General features: G+C 41.9%; 1 protein-coding gene across 1 annotated transcript in view; it reads left to right on the forward strand.

Moving 5' to 3' along the window:
• The window catches only part of CDC20B (cell division cycle 20B), a 69,093-nt gene extending 52,683 nt beyond the window's left edge, over nucleotides 1–16,410 (forward strand). Inside the window, 5 exon segments of the mRNA XM_052658958.1 lie at nucleotides 1,584–1,769; nucleotides 1,771–1,807; nucleotides 7,198–7,323; nucleotides 8,425–8,542; nucleotides 16,310–16,410. Of these exon segments, the coding sequence (XP_052514918.1) occupies nucleotides 1,584–1,769; nucleotides 1,771–1,807; nucleotides 7,198–7,323; nucleotides 8,425–8,542; nucleotides 16,310–16,410 (568 nt within the window).
• The last annotated feature ends 3,052 nt before the right edge of the window (nucleotides 16,411–19,462 follow it).

Consider the following 19,462-nt stretch of genomic DNA (forward strand, 5'->3'; position numbering starts at 1 on the left):
TCTTTCAGTGGCTCAGATGTAAATTGAGATTTCAAAACTTTGTGATTATAGCCAAACTTTAAACTACTTACCCAAAATGCCCTTATAAAGGAATAAATATTTACCCTGAGGTGTTGTTGCAGCCAAGTCAATTCTATACTTGGGTTTCTTTTACAATCTACACTGTGTAAGTTTAGTTTCATTACCCATGAGGAATATGAGCAAATATTTTCTTAAAATAATAGCAGCTAAAGCATCTGCCTGTAATGCGGGAGACCTGGGTTTGATCCCTGGATCGGGAGGATCCCCTGGAGAAGGAAATGGCAACCCACTCCAGTACTCTTACCTGGAAAATCCCATGGACGGAGGAGCTTGGTAGGCTACAGTCTATGGGGTTGCAAAGAGTTGGACACGAGTAAGCGACTTCACTTTCAAAATGTTTGGAGTACTCTGTGCCAGGAACTGTGCTAACTCTTAATGTGTATGAAAGTGAAAGTGAAGTCGTGTCCGACTCTTTGCGACCCCATGGACTGTAGCCTACCAGGCTCCTCCGTCCGTGGGATTCTCCAGGCAAGAGTACTGGAGTGGGTTGCTCTTTCCTTCTCCAGGAGATCTTCCCAACCCAGGGATCGAACCTGGGTCTCCCGCATTGCAGGCAGACGCTTTACCATCTGAGCCACCGGGGAAGAGTCCTTAATGTGTATAACGGTGTTTTAATCCCTGCAATAATACTAGAAATTGGTTTATATCCCCCGCACCCTCTTTTTTTTGAGGAGTAAACTGAGACAGCAGCCTGAAGTCACATGGTTAGCATAAGGGGAAGAGTCAGGCTTTGAACCAGGTGGTCTGGCTGCAGAGTCTATATAGTTCATCAGAACTCTATTCAGGGCTGAGCCTATGTAGTTTTTAAAAATTCTGACACTGGACTTTCAGAAATTTCAAGAAATAATTGTAGGCACTTATTTATTTTCTCCTTGGAGAAAACTAGTGCAGAAATCATTATCAGTATCACTCATTATCTTTGAGTGATAGGACCTTTATCATCATTTGGATCCAAATTTGGATCCAGTAATTTTGAATCATATTGCAGTTTGTTGTGACTTTCAGATAGTTTTATAATCTTTTAGATAATAGTAGAATGAATAAGTAGATCTGCAGATTAATAGAAAAAGGAAATAATACGTTTCTATGTCTAACATATATATGGTATATACACCATTTCATTGAGATAATATGAAGTATTGAATTCCAGAAAAGTAATATTTCCTGTGTCCAATACATAAACTACTATCTGGGAAAATATGATAATCTTCTAAATTTATTTTCTTCATGCCTGTCTGTATCATATTAAAGCCATTGGAGATATCTATCAAAGGATATATTTCTAATATCCAGATTTGAAACTGTCAGACAAATCTACTTAACTTGTGAGAATAATCACCCAGACAGAATACTCCATCCTTATTAAGTCAAGAAATGTCTATGTTTTGAATCTATCCTAAGGGGTTTTTCAGGAGTATGAACAATACTTCCCTTCATGTTATGCTTATGCAGCAGCAGGGCTCAAGTTCTCTGTCCCAACCTGCCCCTTTACCTCTTGGCAGTGGGTCGAGACTGGGCCGTGTTTATCATCACGACATTCGGGTAGCCCAACACCATGTTGGAACTCTTCAACACAAACAAGCTGTGTGTGGTCTGAAGTGGGTGCTGGGTGGCAGGCTGCTTTCCAGTGGCTGTAGTGATGGACTGCTAACTATATGGCCCCATGATCCAGGTGCAAATGCACAGTCACCCACTAAAAGTCATACATCAATCTACAGCAGTCAAGGTAAGAAATTCAACAGTTTTGAAAGGTGTGCTTGGGCCGGTGGTTAAGCATGGGATCATCTGGTGTAAAGGTTAGTTAAAATGTAGCTTTGCTAAAGTGACAAGGCAAAAGCTCTCTTGCAGAGAGCTGCTTCCTGCAAGGAGTTGCTTATATTCTTAGATGTCTTATCAGAAATACAGTGAATTGAACTGAGATATTGTCGACTACAAATTGGCACTTGCCATTGGCTCTTGCCATCTGCCTCTATAAGAATTAAATCATGTACTGCTGCAGCTGCTAATTTTCAATACCCTCTGAAGGATTTCCCTGGTGGCTCAGATGGTGAAGAAACTGCCTGCAATGTGGGAGACACAGGTTTGATCCCTAGGTCAGGAAGGTCCCCTGAAGAAGGGAATGCCTACCCACTCCAGTGTTCTTGCCTGGAGAATCCCATGGACAGAGGAGCCTGGCAGGCTACAGTCCACAGGATCACAAAGAATCGGACATGACTGAAGCGACTTAGTGTAGCGTGAAAGGAGTTTAGGGTGAAGAACAGAAATGAAACAGTGTGCTTGGGGAAAACAGGCAGAACAGGTCTTCAGAGTTCAGGAGCTGATTTTTTGGGCCCAATTCTCATATCTCCCACATATAGAAAAGCACTAAAATCCTTCATGGTCACGACTGCTCCTTGTGATTAGCAGAAACCTTCTGCAGAAAATACATGCTTGAGTGCATGTACTCACCAAGATCACATATATACTGACCTTCCCTTTACCTCTTTGGAGGAGTTTCTCAGAGGTATCTGAGCTGCTGTCTCCTGGGCTATCGTCCTCATTTTGCCCCATGTAAAACGTACTCATAACTCTTTCTGCAGTGCATTTTTTTAAAGTTGACAGTAGAGTTTCTGGAAACCTGAACAAGTCAAGCCTTGCGGCATCTACTACCTGGAGAATCATAAAAACAGTCACTAGTGTAAATGTTTTCACAGGCACTGCAGACTAGCCAATTAGTGTAACGAGCAGACTTCAGATGTTGACATCTGTGTGATCCTGCTCATGATGGAGCTTCTGGTTTTGCCAAAACAGCTTGTTTGTAGTAAAAGCTAATTAGAAATAGGGTACTGAAGAGAATGATTACTAATAAATATTAAAAATACTAATATTCATCCTGTGATAAAACTGAGGTTCCTGGGCTCAGGAGAATTTCTCAGCCTCTTCAGATTAGATGCAAAATTTTATGTTTACTGAAATAGCTCTCTTATTCAGCTCAGTAAGTGTTGTAATAGAATGGTTATTTGAAAAAGACAATTAAGGCAGGTAACCTTAAGATATAGTACATATATATTGTAAATATTTAATTCAATTTATTTTATTCAACAAATATTTTATTTCAATTCAATTTTAATTTCAAAATTAAATTGTACATTTATTCATAATACAAGGCCAAGGTCTTGTCTTTGAATGAAGTTTGGCTGGTTAGAGTTCTTCACTGTCTTTCTTGTATGAACTACAATCATATTTCATTGTCTGTGGTTTCTAATTATATTTATTCTGATATCTATTATTATGTAACAAATTACCCTGAGTCCTAGTGGCTGGCTTAACATAATTATTTTATTGTCTTTTATGGTTTCTGTGGGTCAGACTTTGGGAAGGGCTCTTCTGAGCAGTTCTGGCTCAGGGTCTCTCATGAGGTTGCAATCAGACAGTGACTGAAGCTGGAAGTGCTAGGAGCCAGGATAGTGTTGGCTGGCCAGTCACCCTTCCCTCTTCATGTGGTCTTAGAGCTTCTCTACATCGTTTGGGCTAGTCCTACCACATGGGCTTCCTTACCACGTGGCTGCCTTAAGGGAGGAGGACTTCATGGTTCAGGGCAACAGGGCCAGTGCTTCAGAGAGCAAGGCGCAAGTGGCCTCATTAGGGAAAGCACACTGACTGAAACCGCCCACCCTGGCCGGCCACCATAGTAACCGTTTGCATGAGCTGTTTTACGACAGGAGGTCCTGGTAAGGAACACAGAACTAATGAGCCACCACCAACTGGAAGAGTTCAGGAAAGGTCAAAAGGAGACACCACAGGTCCGACTACCTCCCAGAATCCTTCTCTCTGGCATCCATCTTGGCTGAACAAGGTGTGCACCACCAGGAAGGACTCTGAGTCAGAATGATTGGCTAAAGACAACCCAGAAACTAATCCCATCACCATAAAAAAAATGGAGACTATGAGCCATGTGGCAGAGCAGTTCTCCTGGGTTCCCTTACCCTACTGCTCTCCCACCGGGTGCCCTTTCCCAATAAATCCCTTGTTTTGTCAGCACATGTGTCTCCTCGGACAATGCATTTCTAAGTGTTAGACAAGAGCCGAGTTTCAGGCCCTGGAAGGGGTCCCCCTTCCAGCAACAGCATCACCTTTTATGACCCAATTCCAGAAGCCATGTAGTGACACTTTTGGTGCAGTCAGTTGTTCGCAAGCCAGTCCCAAGCCCTCCCAGATTCAAAGGGAGGAGAATGAGATTCTACATATTGATGGAGGATGTTGGCAAAGTTCTAGATGGGCAAGTGGGATGGGACATTAATTTTTAATGATAAATGAGCTTAAACTGAGGATGAGAGTAGTGTACTCATCTGATCCTGGTGTTGTAAAAAGTTACTACTATTTGGAAAAATTTATGTCAGCACTTCTGAAGCTTGGAATTTACCTAAAAAATAATATATTGAAAACAAAGACATATGCCAGAATATATTTATTAGAGTATTCTTTATAAAAACAAACAATACAACCCCTGCCTCCCGCCCCACAACTTTCTCCAAAAAACTCAACCCAACCCAGTGCAAACTGAATGAAAATAAGATAAAGATCAGGGAATTCCCTGTGGCATGGTGGTTAGGACTCTGTACTTCTATTGCTGGGGGCCCGGGTTTGATCCCTTGTTGGCAAACTAAGATCCCACAAGCTGCACGTGGTGCAGCCAAAAAAATATTGCCATTTGGAACCAAAAACAAATGAAAAAAAATCAACCTGAGTGTAGCATTAGCACAAACATTAATTAGAGTATAATAACATGATAGAATAGTGTGGGATAATTAAAAATTATAATTTTGAAAAATATGTTAAGCATGGGAAACCATATTGTTGTAGCCACGCGTTCCAGGAAACAAACTCACTCAGAAGGACAATGCAGATAGTGGAGTGCAGCTTATTGAAGAATCTAAGCTACTCCATTTTGTTAACAGAAAAACTCCATTTTGTAAGGTTCTGGGAAAAGAGCCTTTGGAAATCCAAGAGCCTTTGGAAATCCCCTGACCTCACCTCACCGCCCATGAGCCAATCGGACCCCAGACCAAAATTTCCTGACTTAACGCTCAGGAACTTGTGGTCTACCTAGACAATAGGGACCAATCAAGAACCAACACACAACCATTCAAAAGAAAGTGACCAATCAGACCTTCCCCTGCCTAGAAATCCTTTTTTCCATGTATACTCCCTATATAAGCAATGTAATCCAAGACCCGGGGCTCCTCCCTATAGCCACTGCGTCGATATCGGTGAGAGCCCCAGCTCGAGCTTGGTAATAAAAACTCTCTTGCTTTTGCATTGGATATCGGCTCCCTGGTGGTCATTGGGAGATTTCGCGACTTGGGCATAACATTTATTACACCGGTGGGCCCAAGCCAGAGTCTCCTCTTAGCCAAGGACCCCAGCCAGCATTTGTGAAAATCTTTTATACCCCATGTGTACGTGTGTGAACCCACCACTCCAAATTCCTTGAGAGTTACATAAACCAAGGAAAATACAATCCCAATAACCCCATCATTCACGTGCTATGTGCTCATGTGCTCAGTCAAACAATTAGCCAATAATCAATAAACCTGAGGTAACACTCTGATAGATACATAAAAATTTATGGCCTGTCTGGAGGAAGGGGTGATTAGTGTATGTTTTCTCTTAGGCGATGAGTAACCTAGATACGATCTTCAAGGTTCCCCGGCCTGGAGGGGGTCTTATCCTTCTGTTGTTTTCATAGGCACTAAACACAGAGTTCAGAGCCCATTGGAAAGGTGGCCGAGCATGATCAGGATGAACAGGCCTAAGATGGAGTCCAGGCCCTATGAATTCCTTCTTCAGTATAAGTGAAAACATCAGAATTAGTGATAGTAATTTATAACTGAAGAACAGGCAATTTTATTTTCTGAACTGTATTAGTGAGAGGGCCAGCAGCCTTGGTAGGAGGCCAGAGGTCCCCAGGTGGCAGGAGGAAGTAAACTGCAAGTGGCAGAAGTTTTCTTTTTTTTCTTTTCTCTTCTAATCCTGTCTTGTCATGGCAACACCTGGTTCAACCTGAACTTAACTTTCCTCAAGCCTTGAGCTAAACAATGTGATTTTTCTTATGGCAATGTTAACATAGCTTTTCTTAAGCTATGTTAATGAAACTATGTATTTGCCTTGGAATCTGCCTTTCTTCAAATTGGTTCGCCTAAGACTCAAACCTTGAACTCATAATAGATCAACAAACTAGTACCTCTTACTCATGGAAATGTTCTCTTAAGCTATGTTAAGGAAACCATATATTTGCTTGGAGATCTGCCTTTCTTCAAGATTCATGTCAATTGCTTTATGACTGGGGATGACTCACTTTGTGTCAGTGCTATCTCAAACGCATGTTGTGGGAGAGGGGCCTGGTCCAGCTCTCTCAGTTTTGAGGTGTTCCTTTATCCGATTAGCAAGTTGCTAACAGGTACAAAATGCCTTGCTAAAAGCTAGCAAGGGGTCACTGTTTCTGCCCCCTTCTGATGTTTATATCAGAAGCTTTCTCTATCTATTTTATACTTCAATAAAGCTTTGTTACACAAAAGCTCTGAGTGATCAAGCCTTGTCTCTGGCCCTGGTTCGAATCCCTCTCTTCCAGAAGACACGAATCCTGGTGTCGTTCACAGCTCGTAGCAACCTTTCATTAGGATTTGAAACATAAGATTTTTTGTGTTGTGAGCAAGCAGGCATAGCTCTCTGTTCCCTTCTGTTCTCTTCTCTGACCTAGAACCTAAGGACACAGGTAGACAAACCAGAGGAAGACTGCATTTTGTAATCAGATTCTAGAGGTACATGTCAAATATTTTACCAGCAGATTTTTTGCCCCAGAGGATATGTTGAATGTAGCTTTTCAAACATGTTGTGTAATTTTTCTGTTTGAAATCCTTGTGCTTGTTACCTAAACTTGAAGAAGACAACAATAGGTGATTTCTAGTCCATGAGAAGTGATCTCTGGAAAGGGCAGTAGCTCTTGCCTTTGGATCAGAGGTTCTGGAGATCTGCCATGGGGGCAGACCTCTGGAACTTCTGGTTATATGTGTGCATTTCATTCATGAGTTCACCTCCAAAGCTGACCTGCCTGTGTGATTATTTGGAACTTTAAAGGCCATTGATTGGTGTCCCTGGCAGACTGAAGTCCTCACTGTTGGAGGAGGAATGAAGGATGGACGCTTACACATCCTGGACATAAATACTGGGCAAAGCATCCAGACCCCAAGCACAGACTCACAGGTAAATGTCTTTTCTGGAGTTCACCTTCATTCTGATCTTCTAGAATCTTGTGAAACTAATATATGATAGAGCATAGGACCCAAACACACCTCTCTTTAGCTGCTGAGTCTATAGGAGTTTCAGCTCCTAAGAGTTTCCTTTTGTAAAACCCTTTTCACCTGTGAGTTGCAAGTTAATTTAACTTGTGTACTCTTTTTTTTTTTTTCATTTTCTTTCTCACCTCTGCTTTAACTGTGAAAATTGGGAGCAGTCTGACTGGACTGTGATCATGCTGTTGTCGTTCAGTTGCTAAGTTGTATCTGACTCTGCAACCCCAAGGACCACAGCACACCAGATTTCCCTGTCCATCACTAACTCCCTGAGTTTCCTCAAACTCATGTCCTTTGAGTTGATCATGCCATCCAACCATCTCATCCTCTGTCATCCCCTTCTCCTCCTGCCTCAGTCTTTCCCAGCATCAGGATCTTTTCTAATGAGTCAGTTCTTTGCATCAGGTGGCCAAAGTACTGGAGCTTCAGCTTCAGCATCAGTCCTTCCAATGAATATTCAGGGTTGATTTCCTTTAGGATTGACTGGTTTAATCTCCTTGCAGTCCAAGGGTCTCTTAAGAGTCTTCTCTAGCACCACAATTCGAAAACATCAATTCTTCAACGTTCAGCCTTCTTTATGGTCAATTGTCACATCCACACATGACTACTGGATAAACCATAGGTTTGACTATATGGACCTTTGTCAGCAAAGTGATGTCTGTGCTTTTTAACACACTGTCTTGTTTTGTTATAGCTTCACTTCCAAGGAGCAAGTGTCTTTTCATTTAATGGCTGCAGTCACTGCCTGCAGTGACTTTGGAGCTCAAGAAAATAAAATAATCATAGTCCACTTCAATTCATAGGTTCATTGTGCCTAAGTCTCTTTGTATATTTAGTTTTTTGTTGCTTTGGGATAAACTTACCTGGAACTAACGTAATTCCTCTAATACCCTAACCCTATATATAGACTGGAAGTAGATGTGGACAGAACATACTGCCTAAACTTAGTTTAAAATGCATTCAATGAGTCAGAAATTGCCATAATTCTATATTTTGGGGGTCATTATTACAGATTTGTTCCCTAACCTGGCTACCTAAGACAAAGGAAATCGTAACTGGCCAAGGTTCTCCCAAGAATGATGTCACTGTGTGGACCTGTCCTGGTCTGGCCAGGTCACGTGGATTTTTTGGTAAGTATATAAGTAGGTAAAATGACATGTATCTATTGCATGGTGAGCTGTTATTGGTGGAAAAAGCTACGAATGGAAGATTTTCTTCTTCTGGTTCTTTGAAGTATATATTTTATTAGGGGGAAAAACCCTACTTACCACACCTCAGGGATAGAAGAGTGTTTCTGAATTTGAGTAAGATTGTTCATCACTTATAATGGTCATTTTTTTTTGCATACATGTAGGGATAATGAAGTGATAATTGTGGACAGTTTTCAAACTGTGTTTCTGAACTCGGGAGTTAGCATTGTAACTCATTTTACCCTATTTGGAAGAAAAACCAACCTTGCTAAAATGTGTGGAAGATAAGAAAATATGCAAAGGCTGAGACATTATTCTATGCGGGGAGACCATTCCAGAGCATGAGATTCTGGGGGAGCCTTTGCCCTTTCAAGACAGACTGATATTGTTTCCTGGTGTGGATCTGTAAACACTTACTGGCTACTTCTTGAGAGCAAGACCTCATGATGGAGAACAAGACTCGGACCTTGTTCTCAAGAGTCTTAAATTATCTTTGGGTGCAATCTGAAATATTAAGGGGGGGGGCTGAGGAAAATAGAAGTGTTGGTTGTTGAAGGAACAGGGCACTGACATCCAGTCTCTTGTAGACCTCTGATTATATATTCTGTCTCCTTCCTCTTGCCACTCAACTCATTTTCTGATCATCCCTCAAATGTATTTATTCAACATTTATTTATTAATATTAAGCATCTATTATGTACCAGGCAATTTTGATGCTGCTGGGCATACACAGGTGAACCAGACAGACAATATCCTTGCCCTCATGGAGCCTATACTTCTGTGGGAGGAGATAGACAAAAGTCAAATATATACGATATTAGGTGGTGATGATGCCATGACTCTCTGGAGATTCTGGGAATGTTATTTGGCAATGACAAAACACCTCAACAGCGAGTCTTCCTGCTTCTGGTGCTCATCCTGGCTAGAGCTCTGGTTAGCCTCAAAATAACTTTCTATCCTTCAGCTGTTATACTGTGTGACTTGGTGAATAAAAATACAGACAGCTCTTGACAGAGCCATATCAGTGCCAGAATGGGTGGAGGAGAAGCATGAGGTGGTCCTTGGCATATATTAATTACAATTAACCAGACTTTTTTAGTTTAGGGAAACATTAAATCAAGCCTTAAAACTTAGGTGGGAGTACTGATAGATAACTTTTGCATGAATTTGCTGATGCTCAGAATAAATAAGGTATTAGTGCTTTTATTATTTTTTCATTTCTTGGTCATAATAAGTTATACTTTTTAGTTTTAATGATTTGTGAACTTTTAAAATATTAGACAGCAGGGAGTATATTTAACCCTTCCTCCTTCCTTTAAGTCGCTTCAGTTGTGTCCAACTCTGTGTGACCCCATAGATGGCAGCCCACCAGGCTCCCCCATCCCTGGGATTCTCCAGGCAAGAACACTGGCGTGGGTTGCCATTTTCTTCTCCAATGCATGAAAGTGAAAAGTGAAAGTGAAATTGCTCAGTTGTGTCTGACTCTTAGTGACCCCATGGACTATAGCCTACAGGCTCCTCCATCCATGGGATTTTCCAGGCAAGAGTACTGGAGTGGGGTGCCATTGTCTTCTCCCATTGTTTTTGGTTAGAGAAGATGCAGTTAATTTTGAACTTTTAGACACTAATTTTCATCTCTAACTCAGTAGTTTCTTCTATGTACAATATTTCCCTAAAGTATTTAGCAGGAAGATTGTTTTACAAATGCACATCATGTGGTCAGATAAATTTTGAAATTCTGAGTTAAATAAGAACAGTTTTTCTTTCTTAATGATGTTTCAAAGCCTTTGATACATTACATGTGTTGGGAATCTCCAAGAGGAATCATTTGGTGTTTCCAAGCCAGGCTTCAGGAATATGTGAACTCTGAACTTCCAGATGTTCAAGCTGGTTTTAGAAAAGGCAGAGGAACCAGAGATCAAATTGCCAACATCCGCTGGATCATCGAAAAAGCAAGAAAGTTCAAGAAAAACATCTATTTCTGCTTTATTGACTATGCCAAAGCCTTTGACTGTGTGGATCACAATAAACTGTGGAAAATTCTGAAAGAGATGGAAATACCAGACCACCTGACCTGCCTCTTGAGAAACCTATATACAGGTCAGGAAGCAACAGTTAGAACTGGACATGGAACAACAGACTGGTTCCAAATAGGAAAAGGAGTACGTCAAGGCTGTATATTGTCACCCTGCTTATTTAACTTCTATGCAGAGTACATCATGAGAAACGCTGGGCTGGAAGAAGCACAATCTGGAATCAAGATTGCCGGGAGAAATATCAATCACCTCAGATATGCAGATGACACCACCCTTATGGCAGAAAATGAAGAGGAACTCAAAAGCCTCTTGATGAAAGTGAAAGAGCAGAGTGAAAAAGTTGGCTTAAAGCTCAACATTCAGAAAACGAAGATCATGGCATCTGGTGCCATCACTTCATGGGAAATAGATGGGGAAACAGTAGAAACTGTGTCAGACTTTATTTTGGGGGGCTCCAAAATCACTGCAAATGGTGACTGCAGCCATGAAATTAAAAGACACTTACTCCTTGGAAGGAAAGTTATGACCAACGTAGATAGCATATTGGAGAAGGCAATGGCACCCCACTCCAGTACTCTTGCCTGGAAAACCTATGGACAGAGGAGCCTCGTAGGCTGCAGTCCATGGGATCACTAAGAGTCTGACATGACTGAGTGACTTTGCTTTCACTTTTCACTTTCATGCATTGGAGAAGGAAACGGCAACCCACTCCAGTGTTTTTGCCTGGAGAATCCCAGAGACAAGGGAGCCTGGTGGGCTGCCATCTATGGGGTCACACAGAGTCGGACATGACTGAAGTGACTAGCAGCAGCAGCAGCAGCAGAAGGTAACATATTAAAAAGCAGAGATATTACTTTGCCAACAAAGGTCCGTCTAGTCAAGGCTATGGTTTTTCCAGTGGTCATGTATGAATGTGAGAGTTGGACTGTGAAGAAAGCTGAGTGCTGAAGAATTGATGCTTTTGAACTGTGGTGTTGGAGAAGACTCTTGAGAATCCCTTGGACTGCAAGGAGATCCAACCAGTCTATCCTAAAGGAGACCAGTCCTGGGTGTTCATTGGAAAGACTGATGCTGAGGCTGAAACTCCAATACTTTGGCCACCTCATGTGAAGAGTTGACTCACTGGAAAAGACCCTGATGCTGGGAGGGATTGGGGGCAAGAGGAGAAGGGGACGACTGAGGATGAGATGGCTGGATGGCATCACTCACTTGATGCACATGAGTTTGGGTGAACTCTGGGAGTTGGTGATGGACAGGGAGGCCTGGCGTGCTGTGATTCATGGGGTCGCAAAGAGTCAGACATGACTGAGTGACTGAGCTGAACTGAACTGAAGTTCTTTGGGAAACCTTTGTATGGGAACATCTCAAGATCTTGCTCCATGAACACCCTTCAGTGGGCAATGCCACATGATGTGGGGCTGCTGAGGTCTTCAGCTTCTATGTGTTTTTACTGTGAGTCAGTATTTCCATCATGGATCAAGATCAGCATTGAAGAAAAAGAAGTAGAATGGTATAGAATGGAAAAATGGAAAAGTAGGTTTTATTTTATGAAACTTTTGTCATTGTCATCAGTACATTTGCATGTCTATGTGTGGGGTCACCACATAAAATGTAGTTTTGACAATGAATTGTGGTCAAAAAGCTGGAGAGAAGCTATTTTCAATTATGGTCATGCTTTTAGTAATTCTCATCCTGTTACCCACAGTCGTAATTCTCTGGAGGAAAATTTTAGTTAAAGAGGTTCTCATCCACCTGACTATAGAAGAAAGATGCCTTATAATTTCCCCTCCAACCCTCCCCCGCCCCCCGCCACCACCCCGCTACGCCCACCGCCCCACCAAGGCTGTAGTTTCTAAGCTTTGAAACAGTGGTAGCTGACTTTCTAGCTTATAAGTGAGACCTGGCCTTTGACTAAGTTCCATCAGTCCATCACACATGTGTCAGTACATGGGCTCACTTATGGCTGTTGCTGCATAAAGACAACCAACCTTTCAATGCTTCCAGTGACAGTAGTACTCTTGGAAGGTGGGGATGTAAATTCCAAACAAGAACTTCATCTGAAATAAGGTGGCATTTCCTTCTATCTAGTAAACTAAGATTGTCATGAATGTGAAAGAAGTATTTCAAGAATGCTTTTGTTTCCATCCAAAGGCCATTTTCCTAACAAGTTCTGGAAGTAGCTGTCCATCTTTTAAGTCAAGATATTTTTCAAAGTCTGTTCTATAAAAGATTTGGACTTTCCCCCTGTTATTTCTTTTTCCACTCTCTCTCCCTCCTTCCTTTTCATCTTAATGCACATAATAAAGAACGCATGAGTATTTATCACTGATTTTATTTATTGAATAGAATTTTCTTTTTAGGTTTAATTTTAAAGCATTAGTATCAGTTCAGTTCAGTTCAGTCGCTCAGTCGTGTCCGACTCTTTGCAACTCTATGAATCGCAGCACGCCAGGCCTCCCTGTCCATCACCAACTCCTGGAGTTCACTCAGACTCGTGTCCATCGAGTCAGTGATGCCATCCAGCCATCTCATCCTTGGTCGTCCCCTTCTCCTCCTGCCCCCAATCCCTCCCAGTATCAAAGTCCTTTCCAATGAGCCAACTCTTCGCATGAGGTGGCCAAAGTACTGGAGTTTCAGCTTTAGCATCAGTCCTTCCAAAGAAATCCCAGGGTTGATCTCCTTCAGAATGGACTGGTTGGATCTCCTTGCAGTCCAAGGGACTCTCAAGAGTCTTCTCCAACACCACAGTTCAAACGCATCAATTCTTTGGCGCTCTGCCTTCTTCACAGTCCAACTCTCACATCCATACATGACCACAGGAAAAACCATAGCCTTGACTAGACAGACTTAGTTGGCAAAGTAATGTCTCTGCTTTTGAATATGCTATCTAGGTTGGTCATAACTTTTCTTCCAAGGAGTAAGTGTCTTTTAATTTCATGGCTGCAGTCACCATCTGCAGTGATTTTGGAGCCCCCAAAAATTAAGTCTGACACTGTTTCCACTGTTTCCCCATCTATTTCCCATGGAGTGATGGGACCAGATGCCATGATCTTCGTTTTCTGAATGTTGAGCTTTAAGCCAACTTTTTCACTTTGCTCTTTCACTTTCATCAAGAGGCTTTTTAGTTTCTCTTCACTTTCTGCCATAAGGGTGGTGTCATCTGCATATCTGAGGTGATTGATATTTCTCCTGGCAATCTTGATTCCAGCTTGTGTTTCTTCCAGTCCGGCATTTCTCATGATGTACTCTGCATAGAAGTTAAATAAGCAGGGTGACAATATACAGCCTTGATGTACTCCTTTTCCTATTTGGAACCAGTCTGAACGATCTATATTTTCCTAACTAAATTAAGTCGTTTTTCATTTATATGGCGTGTGTGTGTGTGTGTGTGTGTGTGTGTGTGTGTGTGTGTGTACTCAGTCCTATCTGACTCTTTGCGGCCCCATGGGCTGCAGCATGCCAGGTTCCTCTGTCTTTTACTATCTCCCAGAGTTTGCTCAGATTCATGTCCATTGAGACAGTGATGACATCTAACCTTCTCATCCTCTGCTACCTCTTCTCCTTTTGTTTTCAATCTTTCCCAGCTTAATAATGGATACTGGCCTTTAATAGAAAAAGAAACTCTTTTTTATGCTGAGTTTGGAGCATGGTAAACAGTTAAAGCTTTGAACTGGATTCTAGTTCTGGCTGTATCATTAACCAGCTGTGTGACTTTAAACAAAGCATTTGATATTCTTAAAGTTTTTCTTCAACTCTAAATTAAAAGGATGGCATTATATCAATGAATTTAAACATTTTTTATGCACCAACATGCCTAGGGCCAATCCCGTGTCCTTGGGGGGTGTCTCTGTGTGTGTTGTATGTGTCTGTGTATGCATGAAGGAGAGCACTGGGAGTTCTGTGTGTAGGTGGAAAAAGCCCTAAGTATCTAAGAAATGTCTCCTTTAGGAGTGGAATAGTGTAGCTATACTCTTTGCTGTTGAGAATCTTGTGTCAAGAGAACAAGATTATTTCTGAAATTCCAGCTCTCAATTGAATTGTAAGCCATACTGCTCTATGAGGGGGTGACCACCCATCTCATTTGATTTTATTTGTGCCCCCACATGCCTACCCACTCAGAAACATATCCCCTACTTCTTTCCTACTTTGTCCTAGTTCCAGCTTTCTTTCATGGAGTCAGCTTTGTCTCTTTCCATGTAAAGTTTTGATCAGGAAAGTCATTGTTGGATTAGGATAGGTTTTGCCAAATATTTTCCGAGGAACATTAGTCCTTTAAGAGGCTCAAGTCAAAAGGACCAAGTAGGTTTCAGAAATGCTGCCTATTATAGCCTCTTCTCCCAAATATTTATGATGCATATGAAAGTGTTAGTCTCTCAGTTGTGTCCAACTCTGCAACCCTATGGACTGTCACTCCAGGCTCCTCTGTCCATGAAATTCTCCAGGCAAGAATACTGGAGTGGATTGCCATTTCCTCTTTCAGGGGATCTTCCCGACCCAGGGATCAAACCTGGGTCTCCTGCATTACAGACAGATTCTTTACCTACTGAGCCACTAGGGAAGCCCTATAATGCATATAGCAGTTTTGAAATAAGGAATCCTGTTTAATTTTCTTAACTTGGAGCTCCCAAATTAACATGATCATTAAAGACTCTTTCCATTTTTAAATACCGAACAACCTCATATAAAACTTTTGTCTCACAGAATGTTCTTTGAGAAATGGTCAGTTGGATAACAGAAAGAGGGCTGTTGTCCTCAGAATTTCACACAAAAGGCTCATGTTTGCTTTGTGGGACAGATTTTTGTATCCTTTTCCATTAAGCTGCATGAGTTTATTTGATTAGCTTCTTGAAACCAAGATCCTAAAGGGATTACTTTCAGGGGAGGATAAAAAGAGGGATGGGGTATGTGGTAGGAACATGGCCAAGGGAATTCCTGGGAGTTGGTGGAGTAGAGAAGATAGAACTAATAATGGTAGAAGGCATGAGGTTGTGGGGAACTAAAAGCTGGTCCCCTCAGAGCTATCCAAGTCAAGTCCCTGGAACCTGGGAATGTAACTTTATTTGGTGAAAGGGTCTTTGCAGGTGTAATTAAGTTGAGGATTTTGAGATGAGATCATTCTGGATTATCCAGATGGGCCCTAAATGTAATAGCAAGCGTCTTATAAGAGGCACACAGAGGAGAACAGACACACAGAAGTGGAGCCGACTTGACCACCGAAGCAGAGACTGGAGTGATGTGGCCACCATTCTGGGATGGTCAGCAGCTGCCAGAACTAGAAGAGGCAGGGAATGGAGTCTCCAGAGGAAGCCAGCCCTGCCAGCCCCTTGCTTTGGGACTTCTGGCTTGTGAGAGAATATATTTCCGTTGTCTTAAGCCATGCAGCTGTGGTAATTTATTACAGCAGCCCCAGGGATCTAATACAAGGGGGAAACACCCTGAAGGGGCAACAGTGAAGCAGAACTTGGCCACGTTAGGCTGTTCCCCAGAGCCCATGCTGACTGTGTTTTCTTGGCAAAGGTGCAGTGGGAGCTCCAGCCCCAAATGTGGCAGGTGTTTGGAGAAGCCCTTTATCCTTGGATGGGATTCATGGCCCCCAGCTTAGGTTGCTTCCCAGAACTAGGCAACAGCCCTTGACACGTGGAACATGAGCTGTCTCTCTGTCTTCCCACAGACCACCGAGGCCGAGTGCTACACCTGGCTTTGAGTCCAGACCAGACGCAAGTCTGTTCTGCTGCAGCGGATGGCACAGCCTGCATATGGAATTGCTGCTAGTCACTCAGCCCCTCCCGGCTTCAGCTTCCTCATTTTGACACAAGAATAATGATATTGGCCTTGCCTTCTCCATCACATTGTCATGAGGCTCAAACAAGATGGTGCTTTTCCTGAGGTGAATGCCTGTTCCCCTGACCTTTTTCTCAGGTTCCTTTACTTGCTCTGTTTCATCCCACCACAACTTCCAGATGTTGTCTCATTCTGTGCTCTTTCTGCTTTCCTCCTCCTCCTCCGCTTTTCTTCTTCTCCTCTGTCTCCTCCTTGTTAGAGATGCATTTTCACTGCTATAGTCCCAAGAATATCTACTGCAACGATTTGTAAACTCTTCTTTCCCCCTTCACTTTTTTTCCAAGCTCCAGCCTTATACTTGGGTCTCTGGAGATATATGTGTGTATATATATATATATGTGTATATATATATATATATATATTTTTTTTTTTTTTTTTTTCTCTATTTTGGCTGTGTGGTGTGGCATGGTCTTAGTTCCCTGACTAGGGATCAAACCCATACCCCTGCAGTGGAAACTTGAAGTTGTAACCACTGGACCACTAGGGAAGTCCCTTGGTTATTTCTTCACTGAGATCCTTTGCTGTCTTTAGCTCAAACTCAATACATTAAAACCACAACTTATTCACTTGAATAAGCACAGCTTACTCATTTAAATATTGATTAAAGTGCGCCTCTGTGTCAAGCATAAGGCTTCCCTGGTGGCTCAGTTGGTAGAGAGTCTGCCTGCAGTGTGGGAGACCTGGGTTCGATACCTGAGGTGGGAAGATCTCCTGAAGAAGGAAATGGCAACTCACTCCAATATTCTTGCCTGGAGAATTCCATGGACAGAGGAGCCTGGTGAGCTATAGTCCATGGCGTCACAAGGAGTCGGACATGACTGAGAAACTAACTTTAATATGGATTAAGCATATGGATTATTTCCTCCAGACAAGGACTTCCTTGAGACTCCCTTTTCTTTCCTCATGATCTCCTCTTACCCTAGTCATCCCATCACTCAGGGAGCCTTCTGGTTATTCAGTTTTCTCCTTGTTCTCTATCTTTTGTTTCACCCTAGTAACTCCTCGGAGAAGGCAGTGGCACCCCACTCCAGTACTCTTGCCTGGAAAATCCCATGGACGGAGGAGCCTTGGTGGGCTGCCGTCTATGGGGTTGCACAGAGTCGGATGCGACTGAAGTGACTTAGCAGCAGCAGCAGCAGCAGTAACATCCTACACACCTGATGACCAATTTGTGGCAATTGCCTCATGGGTTTCCACATTACTGTTAGGTTTAATTTCTAAAAGCACTGTGCTGATCCTCCCAGTCCCCTGCTCATAAACTCTCAGTGACTCCCCATCATCTAACCCCCTTGACCTCAACCTTGGAATCTGAGCCCTGAATCTGAAGTTAGGGGACCTATACTTAACTAGGCTCTGCCATAAACTTACTGAGTGACCTTGGGTATGCCACGACATTTGCAAATAGGGCTTTGGATTTGATAGCTGCTAAGGTTTTTTCAAGCTCCATCAGGTCACTGTTCTTTTTAAAGGTAACCCTCACTCACCTCCTGTGTTATCGCTGGGCTGTCATGATTTCCTGCCTTATGCCTTTGTTGGAGCGCTCATCCAGTCTGGAATTCCTGTTCCTCAGTTCCTTTGCTCTGTACCTTCACTTAAGCCCTATCCTCTCCAGGAAGTGTTTGGAAATAATGTTACCTGGCTTTGAACTCTTGGTATCAGCCTATGTCACCTACTTTGTGTTATTATAACTATTCTAATTGTTTTAAAAAATCTTTTATTAGTATGGGAATCTTTATTTAAACTTCACCATGCTTATTTCTTTCACAAAATTGTATTGAGGAGTGGAGGGAGCACATGTTATATTTTTTGGTGCCCTCTGGAATGTTTTGCGTGTGTCAACTAACATATGTTGATTAAATTATTTACTTTATCATAAATGGCTTTTACTAATACACACACACTCCTTTAATATCTCTCTTCAAAAAAATAATACCAAATAAGTGAAAGTGAAGTCGCTCAGTCGTGTCTGACTCTTTGTGACCCCGTGGACTACAGGCTACCAGGCTTCTCCATCCATGGGATTCTCCATCCATGGGATTCTCCAGGCAAGAATACTGGAGTGGGTTACCATTTCCTTCTCCAGGGGATCTTCCTGACCCAAGGATCGAACCCAGGTCTCCTGCATTGGAGGCAGATGCTTTAACCTCTGTACCACCAGGGAAGCCCAAATAATGCCTTGATAATTGAAAAGTGGAATAGTAAATATAAGGAGTATTAGGACTCTCCTGATAAATTGACAATGTATTCTGTTCTTTACCCTGTTTTTAAACTCAGAAAATCTGCTTGGTAGTGCTAGTAATTCTTACCTTACAAAATTTTAGGTCACCAAAAAGTGCAAATGTGATACATCCCTCTAATGCACACTCTTCTTTTTTAAGATAATGGCTGTCATTTGATCTTATTTAGCCAAGTATAAATTATAAGAAAAAGTTTAGCAGGGAAAGGAGCAAAATGGTGAGACCATTTCCAGTTTCCCCCACCATTCTGATATGGTTACATCTCTCTTAAAAATCTCATGAGACTAAGACATGACCAAAGGACCAAAGATTACTTCTCTCAATTAATACTGGTGTGTGAACAAGGTTCTCATTTAAGAAAAACAGCAATGTATCTTTTACTGCTGTTAGTTTTATGGAAGTCTGAAAGATGGTTTCAGTAAATGAACTCAGACAATACACAAAACAGAAGATTTAGCTACAAAAATTGTGTAGTATAAAATTTTTATTGAGTAATAATTCACATAAAGGATATAAATCTTAAGTGTATAGCTTAATGTATTTAATTTATGAATAGATTAAGATCAAGATCTATGAGTAAATCACCCAGATCAAGATGGGAACATTTCTTTTACCCCAGAAGATTCTTTGTGTTACTTAGTCAACACCCCTCCACTATTCCAACCTTCGTTACCATGAATTAGTTTTTCTTTTTGCCAATCTTCAATAAATGTAATAATACAGTGAATATTCTTTTATGTGGAGTC

The sequence above is a fragment of the Budorcas taxicolor genome, chromosome 20, assembly GCF_023091745.1.
Source record: "Budorcas taxicolor isolate Tak-1 chromosome 20, Takin1.1, whole genome shotgun sequence".
NCBI lineage: Eukaryota > Metazoa > Chordata > Mammalia > Artiodactyla > Bovidae > Budorcas > Budorcas taxicolor.